Below are 20,607 nucleotides of genomic sequence, written 5' to 3' on the forward strand. Positions count from 1 at the left end.
ACCCAACAGAGCATGCATCCTTCTGGCCATGGCTTTACAGAACATATGGTTATTTCAATAGCACTACAAAATGTGAATAATGACAACCATTCAGATAGTGGATATAGAGCTGTTCTTGAAGCCAGGAAGTCGTGAGTTAAAGTCAGGTCAGTATCCTGATGCAGGCTGGCTTTGTAACCCTGGGCAAGTGACTTAACTTCTCAGCCTTCTAGGCCAGGGGTTTCAAACTCAAAGAAAAATAAATTCCTGCAGGCTGCATATCAACTTGGAAATTGAGAAATTCACATTATATGTGTTATATTATATTTTTATTTAGTCTTGTTAAACATTTCCCAATTTCATTTTAATCTCATTTGGCTGCACTTGAGAGTTTCGCTACTCACCCATAAGCCTCTACTTTGACATCTCTCCTCTAGGCAACTCTCCAAGACTTTCAGTTGTAGAGAAGGTGTTGGCCTGCACTAGTAGAGTATTCTAATGAAATCACAGGTGTAGTCCCTATCTCTATCACATTTACATAACACTTTATTGCTTTATCATTTCTATTTTACAGACAAGTATTGAAATATTGCAGATGAGGAAACTGTGTTTCAGAGATAAGTGGCTTGCCTATGTTTTCCCCTGTTATTTTTTTTGTCATACAAAACCTATTTCCATAATAGTCACATTGCAAAAGAAAACAGATGAAAAACCCAAGAAAAATAGTGAAAGTTTTAAAAAAGTATGCTTCAATATGCATTTCAAGGTTCATCAGTTCTCTCTGAAGGTGGATAGCATTTTTCATCACAGATCCTTTGTATGATAGGTCTGGGATCATTGTCTTGATCAAAGCAGTTAAGTCTTTCACAGTTGATCATCCTTACAATATTTCTGTTACTATGTACAATGTTGTTCTAGTTCTGCTTATTTCACTTTGCATCATGTAAGTCTTCTTAGGTCTTTCTGAAACCACCCCCCTCATCACATGGAATAACATGCACACTCAGATGGGAATAGAAATCTATTTTACCCTACAAGGAAGTAAGAGGGGAGGGGGATAAAAGGTGAGGGAGTGATAGAAGGGAAGTGTTATTTTCTTCAATATTTTTGTGCCTCTTTCCTTTCATTTCTTTACCTAATTTTCTTCTATCTCTATGAAAATTTCTTTTTAGCTCTTCTAGGAATTCTTATTGGACTTGTGTCCAATTAATTTTTTTCTTTTTCTTTTTTTTTATTTTCTTTTTGGTTGTAGCTTTTTTGACTTCATTGTCTTCTGAGTCACCATAATAGCTTTTAACAAGTTCTTTTTTGTTATTTGTTCATTTTTCCCCCTATTTCTTGATTTTGAACTTTATGTTAAAGTTGGGCTCTGTTCCCTGCATGGGGTGAGGGAGGGACAGTCTCAAACTTCAGGTTTTTTCCCCCTGCTGTTTTCAGAGCTAGTTCTTGGGTTGTGGAAGTTCCTGGTGCTTCCAAGTTGTGTGATTTGGTGAGAGGTGTTGTCACTGCTATGTATGTCACACTATGGCACAGGGAAGGAAGGGCCCCTGATTCCTTGGAATTGCAATTGAAACTGCTCAGGGCCCCTGCTCCCTTGGGACGGGACATGATTCTATTTCTGATCCTTGGGATCTAAAGTGATACTGCTCCTTGGGGCCCTGTTCCCTTGGAGCTGAAATTGATAAATCTAAATCCAGAAATGGTGGCAGTTTAGGAGACCTTTAGGGCTGAAAGCAAAAGCTCCAAGTTCAAAACACCAAGAGGACTCTCTTTCCCTTAGTTTAGTTTTCATTTGGTTGGTGCTGCAGCCTTGAAGTATAGACAATTTAACAATGATGTACATATAAATTCACACACACACACACACACACACACACACACACACAGAACTCATCCAATAACTGCATTATATGTAATCTGATGATAACATCATTTAACTTCAAATGAGAGGATGTTGCTATTATCTCTGGTTCTATTTGCCAAGTATCACTTGCTTAGAAATTGCTCAATGATAAATAAATACACAAGCAAAATCCCAGAGATTAGAATGACTAACACTTACTAATACCCTAGAGAAAACATAGCATTTATCAAGTATGTTACAGATGAAAATAACGTCTTCAGCAGAACACTTGTACCTTCAAACTGGCTTCTTCTTTAGTTTATTTTGCAAATTGGTGTAACTTCCTGAACAGAAACCCATTTCTAAGTGCAAAACCTATCTTGGTAATGGGAGGCTACTGCTGGTCATTAACTAATGAGCTGAATTCTTTCTGTCAATCTGCTACATTAATATACATGGGGGAGTCTCCTCTTGACTCACCTCTTTTCCTTACCCTGTGTGCACCACACAGCGGTGCAGACCCTACTTAAATGATGACCAGATTCATTTTCCAATATTGCGCTGCAGGATATAGGATTATACTGAGCCAAAAAGGCAACCACCTCGAGGTATTCTTGCCAACTCCATCCTCATCTCAACGCTACGCCATTGGGACAAGAACACCATTACTCAGGTGATTGAGAGATGAGGAAAAGAAGATCATCTACTCACCAGAAGCAAATGAGAGTACTAGTTCACTAATTTAAAAAAAATTATTTTAACACTAACATGAAATACTCTAAATCAGTTGCTCTTCACAGCCAGCAATTTGTAGGAAATTAGCTGGAGAACCTGATGATACCCACGTTTTGGCTGAGATCTTACCCAGGGATTTCATTCCCTCGCTGTTCAGGCTCAGTCATCAGATGCTGAGTGGACATAGTACAAAGTACAAAAAAAACCCCAAAAACAAATATGGGCTTGTGAAACACAAGAATGACTAAATAAAACAACTTCTGTCATGCTTTAGCCACTGGAGAATACTGATGAATTAAAAATAATTCTTTCATACTTCACTGGTTGTAATTTTATTGTAGTGGGTATTCTTTCTGCTAATTGCAGATTACAAGATCTCCATTAAGGATTATTATTTCCTACAGTCCAAATAGTCATCATCTGGTAGCCAACTGTCTGGAGATGAGCCTCTCTAATTAGCTAGAAATTAGTTACACAGGTTCTCAGATATAAAGCATAGATTCTGCTGCTGCACCATACTCAAAATCTTTCCAGCATGGCAGGACCTACAAAAGCTTCTTCTGGAATAGGGTTTATGTTTATCTGGGAGGTTATTTGAAAATGCAGTGGTTCTGAAGTCAGAAGACCTAGGTTCATACCCTACCTCTGACACTTGGTATCTATATCATCTTAGAACTAAGTCATTTATCCTCCCTGGGCCTCGTTTTCCTCATTTGTAAAATTGGGGGACAATTGGATTAGATGGCCTCTCAGTTTCCTTCTAGCTACAGACATTGATCCTATGATTCCCACACTGCTATGAGACATAGATAATAAAAACAATCAAAATTTTACATAGTGATTGAAGACATAGGTAACATCCCTCTCTTAGTTCTCCCTTTACATGTATAAAGCATTTTCTCTACAACTATGGCCATATAAGGCAATTAGTACAAGTATTATTTTCTGTGGTATAGAAGAATATTAATGTAATTAAATATATCAAATCATATATTAAATATATTAGATTATTATGAGGAAATTGAAGCTTAAAAAATTAAATGACTTGTCCATGGTCAAAAAGACAGTAGTCAATGGTGGAGCTATCAATGAAAGCAAATCTCTTGACTTTAAGTCTTCCGCCACGGACAGGAGAATTTAGTTCTGTCTCCTAATGCACATTTTCTCTATTTTACATCAATAGATAAATTGATGAATATTTATAAACTCATTTTAAAGGGATTTTTGTGGCCAAAATTAAGTGTATTTTTTTAAAACTTTAAAAAAATTAACATGCATGGGCACCAATTGACAAACGAACCAAACTGGCTCAAACAATATCTATAGTCACAATAATATTTGATCCCTTTGGTTTTATGCACTGAAGATAAATTCAATAGATAGTTCATAAGAGACAGCTGTGGAGGAGAGGAAAGAACACTTCTGACCTCAAGTCAGAAGGCCTGGGATATAGTTCCAGGTCTGATACATTGTAGCTATGGGGTTGCTATATATGTAAACTGTTACATGTATATATGTAAGCCACTTAACTTTTCTGACCTTCACTTTCCTGATCTGTAAAATGGAGAAGACGATGACGATAAAACCTCACACAGGGATGAGAACTTGTCCTTTACAGAATTTGTAAACTCCAGCACTATTTGAAATTGTTAATTATTATTAACAGAACTAAAAATCAAAACAGTGCTTAGTGATTGGTAGAAAAAAGTGACAAGACAGTAAAGAATGAAAAAATACTAACATAGATATTTTCACTAGCAAAAAAGCCCAAAATAGAACCAGGAAATTAAAATGTAAGTTTATGATTGCCAAAGGCAAAAAAAAGAAAAGAAAACAAATGTTTTAGAACATTGGCACTTGAAGAGGCCTTAGGGATCATCTAGAATAGGGGTTCTTAACCTTCTTTGTGTCATAGACCTTTTGGGCAACAGTCTTGTGAAGTCTGGACCCCTGCTCAGGATAATGTTTTTAAATGCATAAAATACATAGGATTACAAAGGCAAAAATTATATTTTTAAATGATTAACAAATAAACTCACTGACCCCATCTGATCCAAGCCAACAAATGTTTCTTAAGCATATACTAACTGAAGATAGAGACAGAATGAAAAAAAAATTTCTGTCTTCAAGGTGTTTACATTCTACTTCCTTTGTGACCACAGACAAGGTGCTTAACTTTTCTAGGCTTCAGTTTCCTGATGTGTAAAAGGAGGCTGTAGGACTAGATAACCTCTGAACTTGCTCCTTCTCCCATGAGATCCTAAGCATAAGCATGAAGCATGAGCTATTTTAAGGTAGCCGAAACTCTCAGGGCCAGGGTTCTGTGAGATCTGGTATTTCACATAGTGCGAACAGGATTTCTGTAAGAAAGTGTCATTCTATCTGTCCCTCTAAAATGATGCATGTGAAAGAATGCATATACAAATTTGTATTAAATATGACAATTTTCACTATTAAAATAGGCCCAATTTCCTCTATTTTGTTCCAAAATTTCCCTGACTTCTCTTTATCTTCGGGGTAGACCATATCAGCAAATCATCATTTATGGGTTTTGTCGCTTTATTTCAAGCGCAAGGATTCTGAGACCAAATTAGTGTGCAGGAAAGTTCCCCAGAAATATCCTGGGAATGAACAACTCCGCTACGACATTAAAAACAACAGGGGCTGATAAGCTGCTTTACTGCTTTATTGTCTATTTTCATAAATTCTTTTGTAACATTTTGTCCCAGTTTCTGACAGTCAAGTTGATGAAATGAATACCTATGATTCTTTTCCTTTCTCAAAACAGTTTAAAAAAACAGATCTCAAAGTTAGCTGCAGAGTTCTCAAAGTTTTTTTTTTTGTTATTGTTGTTGTATTTGTTTGTTTTAAATATTTCTGGAAATCCTGGGGTATAGGTAGGAGACTGTCTCTATAAGGTAGGGCATAGTGATTTAGACAAAAGTCTTCAATATCCATGAAGACTATGGAAAAAGGTGGCACTGGGGTTCCTGAATCACCACCACATATAAAGGTCAGCTATAAAGATCAATCTCAGCAAATAGTACTTAGTCAATTATTATTAATTTTAAACATCTAGTCCTACTGGGCTGTGGTCACATAGAAATAGACATGGTTCCTTGTGGAACTGAAAATCCCCAATCAACCTGGGCTGCTATTGCTAATCTACTTTGTAAAAGATTCATTAGGACAACTTCCTCCATTCAAAAGAAAAGAAAAGGAAACAAACAGACAAACAGAACTTCAGTCTTTTAACTATAATTCTGGGCCCCAATACTCTACCCTTAAATATAAAAGATACTTTGCTTCATAATTCTGTGTTGTGGTGGATAGAAAGCCGGCCTGGAAACCAGGAAGACCTGGGTTCAAGTCCCACTTCTGGCATAACTGTCTGTGTGATATTGGGCAAAATCACTTAAATCTCAATGCTTCATGTAATTCTGCAGAGAAAATGTAGACTTGCATTAGTAAAGGCCATTTCCTTATACAGGAATTTCCTATACCAAATGAACCCACAAATCTAGTTCTTATCCTCATCCTCACCTCTTATTCTCTAAATCCAGATGTAATTTAAATAAAATAATCCTCATATTAACTGATTTTACAAAGACACATAAGTAAATGGCTTTACTGATGGTTGCTGGTCAAATTGGCATATCCCATTCCTCCACTGAGTATGCAAAGTAAATGAATTGTGCATTCCCCTGATTAGAAGCTTAATCACACATACACAAAGGAAAAAAGCAATTCTCCAAAGGAGCAATGCCTGGGCTAATTTGCCATATTATACTGCGTGTCTCTTTTCAAACATCTTTCAGCATAAAAGGATGGTCTCACTAAGAAGAGAAATTCTATGAAGTCCTGATATTTAACAAGAAGAATAAATATGAGGGGATAGAGTTGATTTTGTGATATAACTTGAATTACTGGTCTAACTGGAAAAATACCAAGAAAAATGGTAGCAAGAAAAAAAAAATCAGTCAACCATTTGGAACCTCATCTCTAGTAGGGCAAACAATAGACTGTTAAAATGAAGAATTCTTAGGTGGACAGAAAGCTAGCAAATGGATTCCAGTGATTGCCTCTCTCTCTCTTCCTATATGAAATTACATTTTTTTAAACTTGTAAGGAATTTGAAAAACAATGTCTTTTTAGGAAATATATGGAAAGGATAAGGTCTAGGGTGGCCATGTATGCCTTTCATTATGAACAATGAAAAAGAGTGATAAAGCTGACTCTATGAATATGCTGCATTATCCATCTCAAGGGCTTTGCTCATGTCCTTTCAAATGGATTGAACTCTTCTCTCTTTGTTCCACTCTTCCCATGTCTGTTGAAATTCTACCTATCCTTTAAGGCTAAACTGAAATTTGACCTCCTCAGAAAAGTCTCACCTGATTGCCCCAGCCAGAAGCAATCTTTCCCTGTTTCCACCTAGGATATCACTTGGTTATGCACTTATTATAGATCATTTTGCATTATAATTATTTGCATATGCAAAATACGCCCCTCAATCCCACAATAATGTGATGTATATTGATGGCAAGATTTATATTTTACTTCTCATTTTGCAACTAGTATAGTGCTCTGAATGCAGTGGGTACTTAATAAATTTATTTGAAGCTGGTGGATAAGCATGTAAGATTTATGTCAAGACCTAGGGGATCTTACCAGACAAGCTAAGGATGAGTGCCCATTTCTGAGTTTGTGACTGATGAGTCCCTAGTTAAAGAACCCCAATGACAACAGTGATGTGACTGCTATAGCTGTCTTACTGACGAGGGTCAGAACTACCGATAGGGAATCAGTTGGAGGGAGTTCTCAGCTAAATTACTTGGAATGGCAAAAGACGGTTATGATTCTTAAGGGCCATCTCAGCCCATAAAGCATTGTCATTCCACATCTGGAAAGAAAGGCAAACTGATGTCAGGAAATGCTTTCAGAATATTGCCTCAACCACAGCCTCTCAAGGGGAGGTGAGGAGAGGTAGGCTATGCATGTGTATTTTTGAGGGGGGAAAGCTTTTCTCCAATAGGTTGATCTCCCTAGCAAAATCCTATGATTAGAGAATTTACAGTGACCCAGCATTTATGTATGATACTTTTTAAAGGGAATAAGCACAGAGAACTCACAATTTTCTTTTTTCACCCTGTCTTTCCAGGTCAACAGGCTATCAGCACTATTTAAAAAGCAAGAAGGGAGAACTAATGTTCTCCTATAGTTAGCCAACTTCTTCAAATTGATCCATAGAAGACTTTTTCAGGCAATTTCTGATTAATTTCAATGGCACACGCCTGATTTGGTGGGTAAGGCCTTTCATACCCTAAAGCTGACTCTCTGGGCTTATCCTAGGTCAATTTTGCTACTTGCATTTCTGTAAAGGGAAATGAGTATAGCTGAGGAGTGAGGGGTCTCTATGCCACTCATTTTTCAGGTCTTGTATAGAGCCCTACTGGGCCAAGAAATGGAAACTGATTGAAAGCACTACTTCTCTACAGGAAAACTGATGCCACTGATTCTGTGCTGAAGGGTGGGCACAGTGATTACCCAGGGCACTGACCTAACAGCTTGAGAAGAGTAATCCTCTTTAGAAGACAAATATAACAAACTCCTCAGAAAGTCTATTGCCAGACCATTAATGTAGGATTATTTCTAGCACAGTTCTCATTGTGACACCCTTTTTTCCTTTTATAGAAGAGTTTTCTTGTTGAGAAAAAAAAAACACTGCTTTAATTGGAGGAGTCCCCTCATAGCTCAGGGTGCATTTCTTGTTTACAGAATGTAGGATTTATTTGATGTGGCTTGGAATGTCAAAGAATTAATGAGATTCTATCTCTTAGGATGCCCACCAGCATCTTAAGTTGCAACAGTAATAATAGCCAAGCCATGGGCTAGTGGGGTACAGAGGAAAGAGATCTGTGTTTGGAGTCAGAGAACCTGAGCTCAAATTCTGGATCTGCTATGTACTACTGGTGTGACCTTGGGCAAGTTGCTTAATCCCTTTGGTCTCCTCATCGGTAAAGTGAGGAGGTTGGAATAGATTGATGGTCCCTTCTAGATCTAAATTTATAATCCTGTCCTTTTAATTGTGCACATTTCCAAGCTGACACAGAATTCCTGCTGTCATATAAACAAAGAGTGTTTCTTCCCCCTTCCCATCCTCACCTCCATTTAGGAAGGGGATTTTAAAACTAACTTCTCTGATTTTTTTATAAGCTCAAGCCAACGTTTCCATGTCTATCATTTGATCTTACCTTGCTACACTCAGCCTAAACAATTCATATAAAGACCACAAAATGGAAAATATTCTGAGCCTGGAGCTCTGTCTTCTGGGACTTTCCTTGCAATACACACATACTAATTGCAATGTCTTGAATTGAAAAAATAATAATAACAATGAGCATGTTGGCTATGTAGCTACTAATACAATTGGTTTTGATTTAAACAGGACTTATAAACCCATCTGCCAGGCATTTATCTTCTTTGACGCCTTTGCCTGGCTCTCAGCTTTAAGCGCCTAACTGGTAGGCTGATGGGCTGCTTTCCAAATTTCTCCATGATCTCTTTAATCCTTGCAAGGTTGGTCTTGCTGATTGTAAAGTCACACTGAGTGGCTCCCATGTCATAACCCACGGCACAGTTCTTGGTTGAAGAGGTAAAGCCTTCTGCTCTGGCAGTGACCACGTATTCTCCAGGATTTAGGAGACGCCAATAATCACCATCGTTGGCTGTTAAAAAAGAAAAAAAAATGCAAGAAAAATGAAATGAGAGTACTTCTCTCCTAACTCAAGTGTTGACACACTCCTTTTAAGACAAGTCATCTAGCCAAAGACATGCTTCCAGGCAGAAAAGGCAGAATTTCTGGTATTTGGCTAGTGTAGCTTTTCAATAAATTTGAGGAGCTCACATTTTTCATATTTGGAAGCTCCATTAATGGTCCTAACTGGAAAAAGAATTTTAGACTTTTAATTTTAGATTTTTAAAAATACCTATAGCCCCAAGTCACACCTATGGAAAAGTCACCACAGACATATCTCCTCCTTCATGGCATGACTGAGCCATTCATTATGGAAATGGAACTTCCAAATGCTAGACGGGGAAAACAAAATGCCATCCTGAAAAGTCATTATTGCTTTGGTTTCCTGGTCTTTCACAGCACAACTGCAAGAAAAAAAATGTGATTAAAAAAAAAAACATACTTCATTTTTGAAATAGAATGAAAAGGAATCATACAAGTTGAGGCCAAATAGGCCTTGGAGAGAAGCTGGAATACACCTCTATTTTCCATATACCAGGGGCCAAGGTAAACTTGACTCAGGCTTATTGAGCTTCACATGTATTATAGCTGCCCTTTTGGCTGGCACGGGGATTTGAAGAGAGCTCTTTTTAGGCAGAAGATGGTCATAAGAATGAAGAACTTAAGAACAATAAATACAGGTTTCAGAGCTCTGTCCAAAAATGCCTCTTGCCATTATATCTCCCTATGGTTGTAGGATTGAGCTAGAGCACTGAGCACCTACCATGTTCTACAATGGCCCTGGCCCTGTGAAGGAAACAGAAGCAGCTAAGACATGGTCCCTCTCTCCAAAGAGTCCACAGGACTGAGAAGAAAGGCTAGCACAGGAAGCAAGATAGTTTTAAGTGCTAAACTGTGTGTGACAGAATTTAAGTGTTAGAGTAATCAGGTAATAGTGGAGTTGGTACTTAAAGAGGGTCTTAAAAGTATCTGATACGTGGTCATCTAGTCTTTGCTTGGCAGACCTTCAAGGAAGGAAAAACCCACCACTTCTGGAGGCAACCCATTACACTTTTAGACAATTTCTAATTGTTAGAAAAATTATCCTGATATCAAGCAGAGTGAAAGGGATGGGTATTCTAGGTGAAGGGCAACAGCAAGAATGAAGGTCTAGGGCTACAGAATTAGAGGTATGGCATCTTTTTTTGGGGAGTGAGGAGGCTAGTCTGATTAGAAGAGGAGTTTTGTGAGTAATGAGAAATAAAGTTGGATAACTAGGGCAGAGCCAGATTGTAACGGGTTCTGAAGGCCTTGGGGAAGGGTTAGGATTTGATGCACAGGATGGAGGGAGCCATGTGAGGCTTCAGAGTGGAGGAATAGTGTGATGAAAGCAGTGTTTGTTCATATATGTATAGTCTGGTGGTGGTAAAACAGAATGAATTTCCGGGAAAAAAGTCTAAAATTAGGAAGGTTGTTGCAATAGTCCAGGCATGAAGAGATAAGGCCTAGGATAAGAGTGGTAGAAATGGAGGGAAACCAATAGATGGGAGAAATACCAGAAAGGAAAAAAAATTATAGGATTTAGCAACTGACTAGATGTGTGATGGGGTGGAAGGGGTTGCAGGAATTGGGTATGTTTCACCTGGAGAAGAGAAAGCTCAGGGTAACATGATAGCTGTGTTCATAAATTTGAAAGGCTCTCACGAGGAAGAAGTACTAAAACTGTTCCATTTGACCCCAGAGGGCAGAACCAGAAACAATTGGTAGAGGTCGTAAAGAAGACAATTTAGGCTTGATATCAGGATAATTTTTCTAACAATGAGAAATTGTCTGAAAGTGTAATGGGTTGCCTCCAGAAGTGGTGGGTTTTTCTTTCCTTGAAGGTCTGCCAAGCAAAGACTAGATGACCATGTATCAGATAGATTCCTTTAATGTATGGTGTGGACTAAATGGTGGTTGAGACCCCCTCTAGCTCAAACTCTGTGATTCTGTGAGTCCCAGATGACACCAATTTTAAGAGTCTAGGTTACTGAGAGAATGACTATAGCATTAACAGAGGCGGGGGCGGGGGAGCTGCCTGAGAGAGAAACTGATGACTTCAGTTTTGGACAGGTTTTTCAGATGATGACTGACACATCCAAGTGGAAATATACAGGAGACAGCTCAAGATATAAGACTGTAGCTTAGGTGAGAGAAAAGAAATGGATAGGTAAGTTATACACTTAAGAGGAGGTGGCATCAGAAAAATTCAGCTGCATATTTTTGTTTTCCTCCTCATCCCATAGACCTCTTTGCTATAACTATCCTAGAGATGAAAGAGTAGTTTCATTTTATTTGGATGTGATTTCTTTGGAGCATAGAACTTTCAGGAGAGAAAATTCCCTCTACAAGTTCAGATGCATAACTATTCCGTAAGAGTTGGTGGGTTGGGAAAGCCTTTACGGCATAGAGGAACTCTGTCTGAATTAGCAGAAAATCTAAAATATGACATTGAAAGAAAGATTCGATTGCCTTCAAGTGCTGCATATCTTACACACTGACATCTAAGCATGTATTACTAAGTAAAATGTGGCAAATTCATGAAAAATTATAATCTGACCCAGGCCTGAATTTCCATAGTATGTCATAAACATGACACTAACATGACATGCCACTAATTTTGAACTTTTTTTATATTAGCAGCTCACATTTATAAAGGGTTTTACAGCTGACAAAGGGATTTCCTCAAAAGAACTATATGAAGTAGGCAAAGACATTGCAAGTATTATTATCCTCATTTTATAGAGATGGCTTTACTGAAGAGTTTTGTATATTGTTCCTGAACTATCATATGGCTCCAAATTACTATAGTCCAAAGCAATGCATTTTTTTCTTTCCTGTATTTATTCCTCAGTGCCCATGAGCAATAGACTTAAAATCCTGTTTATTTTGGGAGAAGGAGAGAAAGAATCCAGAATTTAAATGGGGAATAATATAATAATAAATATAATAGGCCTATATTAATAGAAATACGGTATCCCTCTAAAAAAGCTTGTTATGGAGAGTAAACATTGACATTCTCTGGACTTTCAATAATGGTTTCTAAAGCCTTAGATATGTTTTGAAGGGAAGAGGTTTAACAGAAGCATTTAGACAAAATGTTCTATTTAGAAGACTAACCTAACTATAAATTGAAACCCAGCCTAATCTAAGCATATGTACAATTTTAGGCCCCCAAAGGCTGTGTCAACGGACTCTGAATTTGGGCTGGTGCTTCCAAGCAAGAAAGACTTCAATAAAGGCTGCATTTCAAATGTAGCCAATATTCAATGGGCTGTGGCCATCAAGTAAAGACTAGCCTAGGGGCAGTAAGGTGGTACAATACATAGAGTGCTGGGCCTGAAGTCAAGAAGAGGAATTCTTCCTTAGTCCAGATCTGGTCTCAGACACTTACTAGTTGTGTGACCTTGGGCAAATCACTTAACCCTGTTTGCCTCAGTTTCCTCAACTGTAAAATGAGCTGGAGAAGGAAATGGTAAACCACTCTAATATCTTTGCCAAGAACATGTCAAGTGGGGTCATGAAGAGTCAGACATGACCAAAACAACTGAACAACAAAGTTAGATTCAGAGAGGTACAGCCCCAGAAAGTGGGACACCAGGTTTTATTGTTTTATTGTTACTAGTAGGGGTGTAAGGAAGTTAGGTGATGTATCTGTATTAGAAGAAGAAGGGTCCATACTAACAGAATCACACCTCCTTTGGCAGTCTGCAGTACACCCAGCAGTCCAATACACTCAAATACAGAAATAAATGTCTTTTGTCAGTTTCTTAAGACTTTACCTAATTTCTCACTTAGGTGAAAATACAAGGTTTTCACACATATCAAAAGTCACGCCAAAGCTATTCTGAGGATTTGATAAGAGAATTAAATTCTAACTGGCCGTTATCTCCCCACCAGAGAGGTAAAGGCCATACATTATGGTTTTGCCTTCTAGGTTAGGTCTTTATAGGAATCAGCAGGTCTGCACTGTGTGTGAAAAATATCATGCCTAGAAAATCTTATTAGTAAAATTTCCATGTGTGGAAGAAAATGTATAAGCCAAAGTCAGAAACAAAAAAACAGCAACAACAAAGAAATCAGACCTAACTGAAACCCCAGGAAGCAGCTCTGGATGTGGCATTCTTATGAGGGTGTTTTGAATCCCTTATTCCGATTTCCAATGCATTGCAAGACTATCCAGTCACAAGATCTTAATGTGAATATACCAACCAACTGAGTTGTTACGTGCTAGTCAGCTATTACCATCAGAAGCTCCACAGGTATGTGATCGGACGAGGGAAAGGGGGTGGGGGGGATGATGAAAGAAAGCCAACTCATTCTGTATGGGGAAAGGCACCCTCCAAATCCTTTTGGCAAAGATTAATTATTATAGTGAGAGCCGTCTACAGAGAACTACCCTTCTAAAAGGAACTTGTCTAAGTTAAAATATATATAAAATATATGGAAGCTGAGCTAATTCATCAAGTTCTTGAAACTCATGCGTCAATAGTCTTTCACGTTCCCTGACATGCTGCTTTCTTCAGGATCTATGATTTTACTGTTGTGGACAGTCCCCTTCCCCACAACTCCAGATGGACATTATGACTCTTTACACATTAGCAGGTGGTTTTCATGAGATGCGTAACCAACCTTCTAGTGATGAGCTTCCTTAAACTTAACTAGGCAGGTCTTCACATGGCCAAGCACGTATTTTTTTTTTTCCTGAGTTCACAGTCAATGCTCTTTCCAACTTAATAGGATCTGCCAAAGCTAGCGCATAGGATTAATAATTTACAAAGTGTTCTTGATCTATTGTCTCATTATTGGGGGGTGGGGAGTGGGAATCACATCACTAAAGTGGGAACCAAGGGTAGAACGGAACATCTCATTGTTTCACATGAAAATGAAATTCTTTTGTTTTCATTTCCTCATTCCTAGAGGAATGGCTTTTTCTACCCCTATCATCACAGGTGATAGGTAGTGTGATAGAAAAAGAATTGCCCTGATATTAAGAAGTCTAAGATTTAAGTCCTAATGATTCATTTTACTATGGGATTGTGGGCAATCCCTTAGCCTCAGTTTCTTCATCTGTCAAATAGGAATAATGATTAATAATAATAATAACCACAATAAGCATTTATAGAGTGATTTAAGGTTTGCAAACTGCTTTAAATATGTTATCTCATTTAATCATCATAACAGTGGGTGTTATTGGTATCTCCATTATACAAATGAGGAAACTGGGGCAATTACTGGTTAACTAACATACTCAGGGTCACAGGGCTAGTAAATATCTGAGGCAGGGTTGGAATTTGGGTCTCTCTCTTTTCTCTCTTCTCTCTCTCTCTCCTTTTCTCCCCCTCTCTTTCTCTCCTTTGTCATATATGTGTGTGTGTATGTGAATGTGTACATATGTATGTATATATACACATGTGTACACACGGGACAGCTAGGTGGTGCAATGAATCTTCATAAGTTCAAATCTGGCCTTAGACACTTACTAGCTGTTTGACCCTGGACAAGTCACTTAATCCTGTTTGCCTCAGCTGTTCATCTATAAAATGGGCTGGAGAAAGAAATGGCAAATCACTCCACTCTCTGTCAAGAAAAACCCAAAATGGGGTCGTGAAGAGTCAGACAAGTCTGACTGAACAAGTGCACACACACACAAACACAATACCTTGACTACCTATCTCACAGACTTGGTAATAATGTATATAAGCTACTTTGCCACCATAAAGCACTATGTAATGGTGGTACTACTACTATGGCTATTACTAGTACTACTACTATTATCAACTAGTTTTACCCAAGAAGTATGCCACGTTTTCAACTGATACTTTTCTCCGCACTAACATGGGATCATAGGATCATAATTCTGGAACTAGGAGAGACCTCGGAGACCATATTTCCCAACCTTCTCATATTCCAAATGACCAAAGTGAGCCTTAAGGAATTCTCCCAAGTATACATACATGGGAAGTAAAAATCAGAAGAGGGATTTGAACTCAGGTCCTCTGACTCCAGAGCTGGTGCATTTTCCACTGCCTCACATTCTAAACACCTAATCTAACCCAACAACAGCACTTAAGTAAAATAAGACTTCAAGACATATTTATAATGCCACTCTGGTGTATTTGGGGTTCTATCAAGAGAAAGCACTCTCAAATCAATATTCTGGTATTCTGGCTCTGAAAATTATAGAAAGTTGTCAACATTGCAGAACAGCAGTTTACCTGTGTCTTAACCACAGGTGCCATTAAAAACACCAAGCCTCCCCCCCCCAAAAAGTCTATAAAAGTATATCAATATAAACAATGACAATTCATGTTTTTTATCAAGTCCTTCCAGAGATTGTTTCTACAGCCGGAAACACCCAACTTCTTCATCTATCTTAATCCCATTTATCTTTAAATTGAATCCAAGTTCTCCATAGAGTGATTTCACCTTTCTTGGAACTTTTCTCACTTATTATCTGTCCCACTTATTTGCCACTTAACTGATTCTTCACTACTACATATATTTATATGTAGATAAGATCCTATCTAGAATGCTGTGCTCAGCTCTGAGTGCCACATTTTAGGAAGGAAACTGATAAGCTAGAAAGCTTCTAGAGTACACCAACTAAGATGGAGAAGAGTAATCTAGTTCATTCCATCTGAAGATAAATTTGAGGAACTGGGCTTTTCAGTCTGCAGAAGAGAACATTTAGGAGGCACATGCCAGCCATCTTCCAGAATCCAAACAGATGTTTTGTGGAAGAGGAATAAGAATAGTTCGTTTTGGCCTCAGAGGAAAGAACTAAAAACAATGGGTAGTCTTTAGTTTTTTTTTTTCTCTCCTCTGTCCCTCCCTAGTTTATTATTAGTATCATAGGAAAAGTCTTCCTTTTTTGCCAACATTTAATTTAATATTGGAAATAATTATTCTTTGAATATTTGATAAAATCCACATGTAAACCACCTGGCCCTGGATTTTTTCTTTGATAATTCATTTATGGCTTATTAACTTTTTTCTGATGTTCAGCTATTTAAATAATTTCAGTTCTGTTAATCTATGTATTTCACATCTTAAAGTATTCATCTATTTCATCTAGTGACTGATTTAAGGGGCATCCTCCTGGGCAAAATAATTTCTGGTAGTTTCTTTTACTTACTCTTTGTCAGTAGTGAATTCTCCTTTTTTCATTTTTTTTTCTGAACAATTGAGTTTTCCTCTCTTTTAAAATCAGACTACTTATTTTATTAGTCTTTTTTTAAAAAGCTCTTAGCTTCATTTATTAATTGTGGGGTTTCGTTCTGTTTTCAATTATGCTAATCTTTTCTTTGATTTTTAGAAGTTCTACTTTTGTATTTAAGTGACTTTATTGCATTTCTTGGTTTTTTTTTAATTGTAGTTGTATGCCCAAGTCACTGATTTGTTCTTTTTCTGTTTGGTTAATGGAATCATTTATATACACACACAAGCATATATACACACATCTTTAGCTGCATTCCATACATTTTGGTATTTTATCATTTTCTTTGATGAAGTTTTCTAATATTTAGATGATTTTTCCTTATACAACAATTCTTTAGGATTAAGCTATTTAGTTTCTAATTTTAAAATTCTTTGTTCAAAGGACTTTTATTGGATATAATTGTATTGTATAATTGTAGTCAGTAAAGGATATGTTTAGCATTTCTCCTTCTTCCATTAGTTTGAGAGCCCAACACAGGCTTACTTTTTGTAAAGATGGCATGAACAGGTGATAAATACATAAACTCCTTTATGTCTCTAGTAATCACCCAAGAACTATCATCTCTAATTCTTAATCTTAAACCTCATTCTCTCCCCTACCTGTCTCTGCCCATTTCCTTTTGGAATTTAATGTATTTCTATCCCATTCCCTATATTCATACTCCTGTTTCTGTTCAAACATGTGTTGTCCCTTCCTTGTCCAATACAGATGAAAATGGGATGCCCATTTCTCTCACCGCCTTCCTCCATGTTTGTTTACTTTTCATTCTGTGTAACTGCGATTACGTGAGACAGTGAATTTCATCCCCCTTTCCTTCCTTCCATCATGTAGTATTGTCAAAACTTTCATTCATATATGAATTGAACTTGCTAGCCTTTGAAGTTCCTCCCAACTTTAATATTCTGTGCTAAGGCTTAAGGTGAAGGTACACACACTGTGGTAGATTATAATAGAAAGAGCAGTATACTCGAGTGGGCAGCTAGGTGGCACAGTGAATACAGTGTTGGGCTTGGAGTCAAAGACTCAGCTTCCTGAATTCAAATCTGACCTCAGACACTTATTAGCTATGGGACCCTGGGCAAGTTACTTAACCCATTTGCCTCATTTCCCTCATCTGTAAAATGAGCTGGAGAAGGAAATGACAAACCATTCCAGTATCTTTGCCAAGAAAACCCCAAATTGAGTGCCGAAGAGTCAGACACAATTGAAACAACTGACCAACAATACCAACAACAAAAGTTACTTGAAGTAAGGAAATCTAGAATAGGGTCCTGGTTCCAATACATAATATCTCTGTGACCCTGAAAAAATCACTTCACCTCTGTGCTTTTCAGGTTCCCCAATTGTAAAAACAGTGAGCCACAGAATCTTAGATCTGGAAGACACCTCAGAGAGGTCAGGAAACTTTTTTTAAAACAAAGTCTTTAGTGTATATATAATGCAAAAATCCCTTATGAAATGAAACTTGCTAGCTCACATAAGCCTAGAACAGAAATTAATATAGATGCAAAGCTTATGTTGAGCTCTTAAAAATCATAAAACACATAGAATTCAGTGATGTGCATAAATTACAGAATGCATCCGTCAAGCAAATATGTTGAGAAAATATTTATAGAAAAAAATGACCAAAAAAGGAAAGAGAAATAAATTTTCTATTAGCTCATCAAGTATGTCCCCTTAACGACAGATGTCTGAAATTCACAGTATATTAATTAAAGTATTTGTAATACAGCCCATATGACCCTCAAACCTGTTTTACTTTCCCTGAAGCTTAAAAATCCTGATATTGTTGTACAATGTATATAAGGAGCTAGGTAGGAAACTGGATTTTCTATTTTTCTGTACTTCTACACATTTCATAAATGGATAGCTCATAAACAATATTTAAAAGCCAGGCTTTGTAAAGAATCAAATCAAGTCAATAGTTATCTGAGTAGCTGCCATGTACTAGACACTATACCAGACAATGGAAAATCTATGCTCTGAAGGATATCTGATTTACAGTTATTTAGCAATAGCCTGCTTTGCTGTGGTATTCCAGACCTTCATTCTAATGATGTAGAGTAAGTCTAATGACTTTTACTTTACCCTCAATTTTGGAGGAGCCACATAACAAGCAGTTAATAATTTCTGGTTGGTAGATATTGTATTGACATGCTTTGTATTAAAGCTTATTTTATAGAAAGTATACACACACACACACACATATGGAAAGGAAGCATGCATGGAGGATAAAGGGCTACCTATAGATGCAGGTTGAAGACCTGTCCCTGACAAACACTAGGTGTCTGACCATGAGTAACTCACTTAAGCTCCAGGCAACTATCTCAAACTAAATTAATGAAGATTTGCTTTATTTACACTGGTGGAAGGAATTTTCCCACTGAGAATCCCTGTACCAATGAAATCACAAGTTCATACTACTCCATCCCTTGCCTAATTCCTAACCAAAAAAAAAAAGAAAAAGTCAAAACATGCCTAGGTTTGAGATAATCCAGTGTCAGATTATTTCTTCCATGTCAATATGGTTTCTGAGGTGTAATATGATGAGTACTATGTGTAGAGTCACAGAAATTAGGTTCAAATAGCAGCTTTGTTACCTAGTTCCTATATGACCTTGGGCAAGTCACCACATTCAGGACCTCAGGGTCCTCAGGGGATATTTCACATTGTCTTCTATTTTTTCATTCTTTTGGTTTTGTTTTACAATTTCTTGATTTTTCATAAAGTCATTAGCTTCCATTTGCTCCATTCTAATTTTTAAGGAAGTATTTTCTTCACTGAGCTTTTGGACTTTCTTTTCCATTTGGCCAATTCTGCTTTTTAAGGCATTCTTCTTCTCATTGGATTTTTGGACCTCTTTTGCCATGTGGGTTAGTCTATTTTTTAAGGTGTTACTTTCTTCATTATTTTTTTGGGTCTCCTTTAGCAAGCTGTTGACTTGTTTTTCATAATTTTCTTGCATCACTCTCATTTCTCTTCCCAGTTTTTCCTCTGCTTCTCTTAGTTGCTTCTCAAAATCCCTTTTGAGCTCTTCCAAGGCCTGGGACTGATTCATATTCTTCTTGGAGGCTTTGGCTGTAGGAGCTTTGACTTTGTTAAGGTAGGGGTCTGCTTCCAGTGTGGAGAATGTATTGTCCAAAACTTTGGGGGTTTTGTGCAGCTGTTTTCAAAGATACTTCTAGGGACCTGTAAATTTTCAGTTCTTCCAAGGTGATATGATCAAAGGCAAGGTGTTTACACTTTTCCTGGCCCTGTGCTCTCCTCTATGAGTGACCACAAGCACTCTTTTCTGCCTTGGAACTATGAGGATGAATCCCTCTCCACCACCACCACAAGCTCCACCATGCCAGCACTCCTCCTCGCCCCAGGACTGCCACCCAGAACTGCGACCCAGATCCAAGCACGAACAAAACAAGAGAATTCTGCCTCAATAACAGCAAAGAAATTCCTGCAACCCCCCTCTGATCAGCGGCCAGATCCCCCCTCTGTCTGTGGGCTGAGAGCTCCAGAAGCAGCCACCACTCTGGGAGTTGTATCAGGCCTGGGGCCAGACCAAGCTCCTCTCTCACCGCGGTCACAGACCTTTCAAAGTTGTCTTTGGTGTTTGTGGGTTGAGAAGTCTAAAAATCACCACAGCTCCACTTGGTTCAGTCCCCTGAGGCCTGCTCCAGGTTCACAGAGATCCCGTCTTTGTCTGTGAAGCCCAGGCTGAACTGTGCTCCTCTCCCAGCCAGGCACAATAGATCTTTCCAATCAACCATCCAGGTTGTCTTGGCCTGGAAATTTGTTTCATTCTGTCTTTTTGTGGGTTCTGCTGCTCTAGAATTTGTTTAGAGCCAATTTTACAGGTATTTGGAGGGGGTTGGGGGAGAGCTCAAGCAAGTCACTGCTTTTACTCACTAGTAGGTGTGTTTCTATACCTAGTTCTATTATTCCTAAGGCAAAAACTGTTTGCTCAAAACAAAAGGGTTAATTAGTAGTGGAGATCATTCTTAAACTGTACCCTGTTATGAAAACTATGTTTTCAGGCTAAGAATTGCTCATGGAGAA

The 20,607-nt window shown here is 37.9% G+C and overlaps 1 protein-coding gene across 2 annotated transcripts in view; it reads right to left on the reverse strand.

Annotated features, from left to right (window-relative positions):
• Positions 1-8,563: 8,563 nt before the first annotated feature.
• Positions 8,564-20,607, reverse strand: part of CPXM2 (carboxypeptidase X, M14 family member 2) — a 202,464-nt gene continuing 190,420 nt past the window's right edge. For both annotated transcript variants that reach the window (XM_027839844.1, XM_027839843.1), the window contains exon 14: positions 8,564-9,285. In XM_027839844.1, coding sequence (XP_027695645.1) covers positions 9,032-9,285 — 254 coding nt within the window. In that variant the 3' untranslated portion in view covers positions 8,564-9,031. The remainder of the gene's footprint in view (positions 9,286-20,607) is intronic.

The sequence above is a fragment of the Vombatus ursinus genome, unplaced genomic scaffold, assembly GCF_900497805.2.
Source record: "Vombatus ursinus unplaced genomic scaffold, bare-nosed wombat genome assembly UNPS02014833.1, whole genome shotgun sequence".
Taxonomy (NCBI): Eukaryota; Metazoa; Chordata; class Mammalia; order Diprotodontia; family Vombatidae; genus Vombatus; species Vombatus ursinus.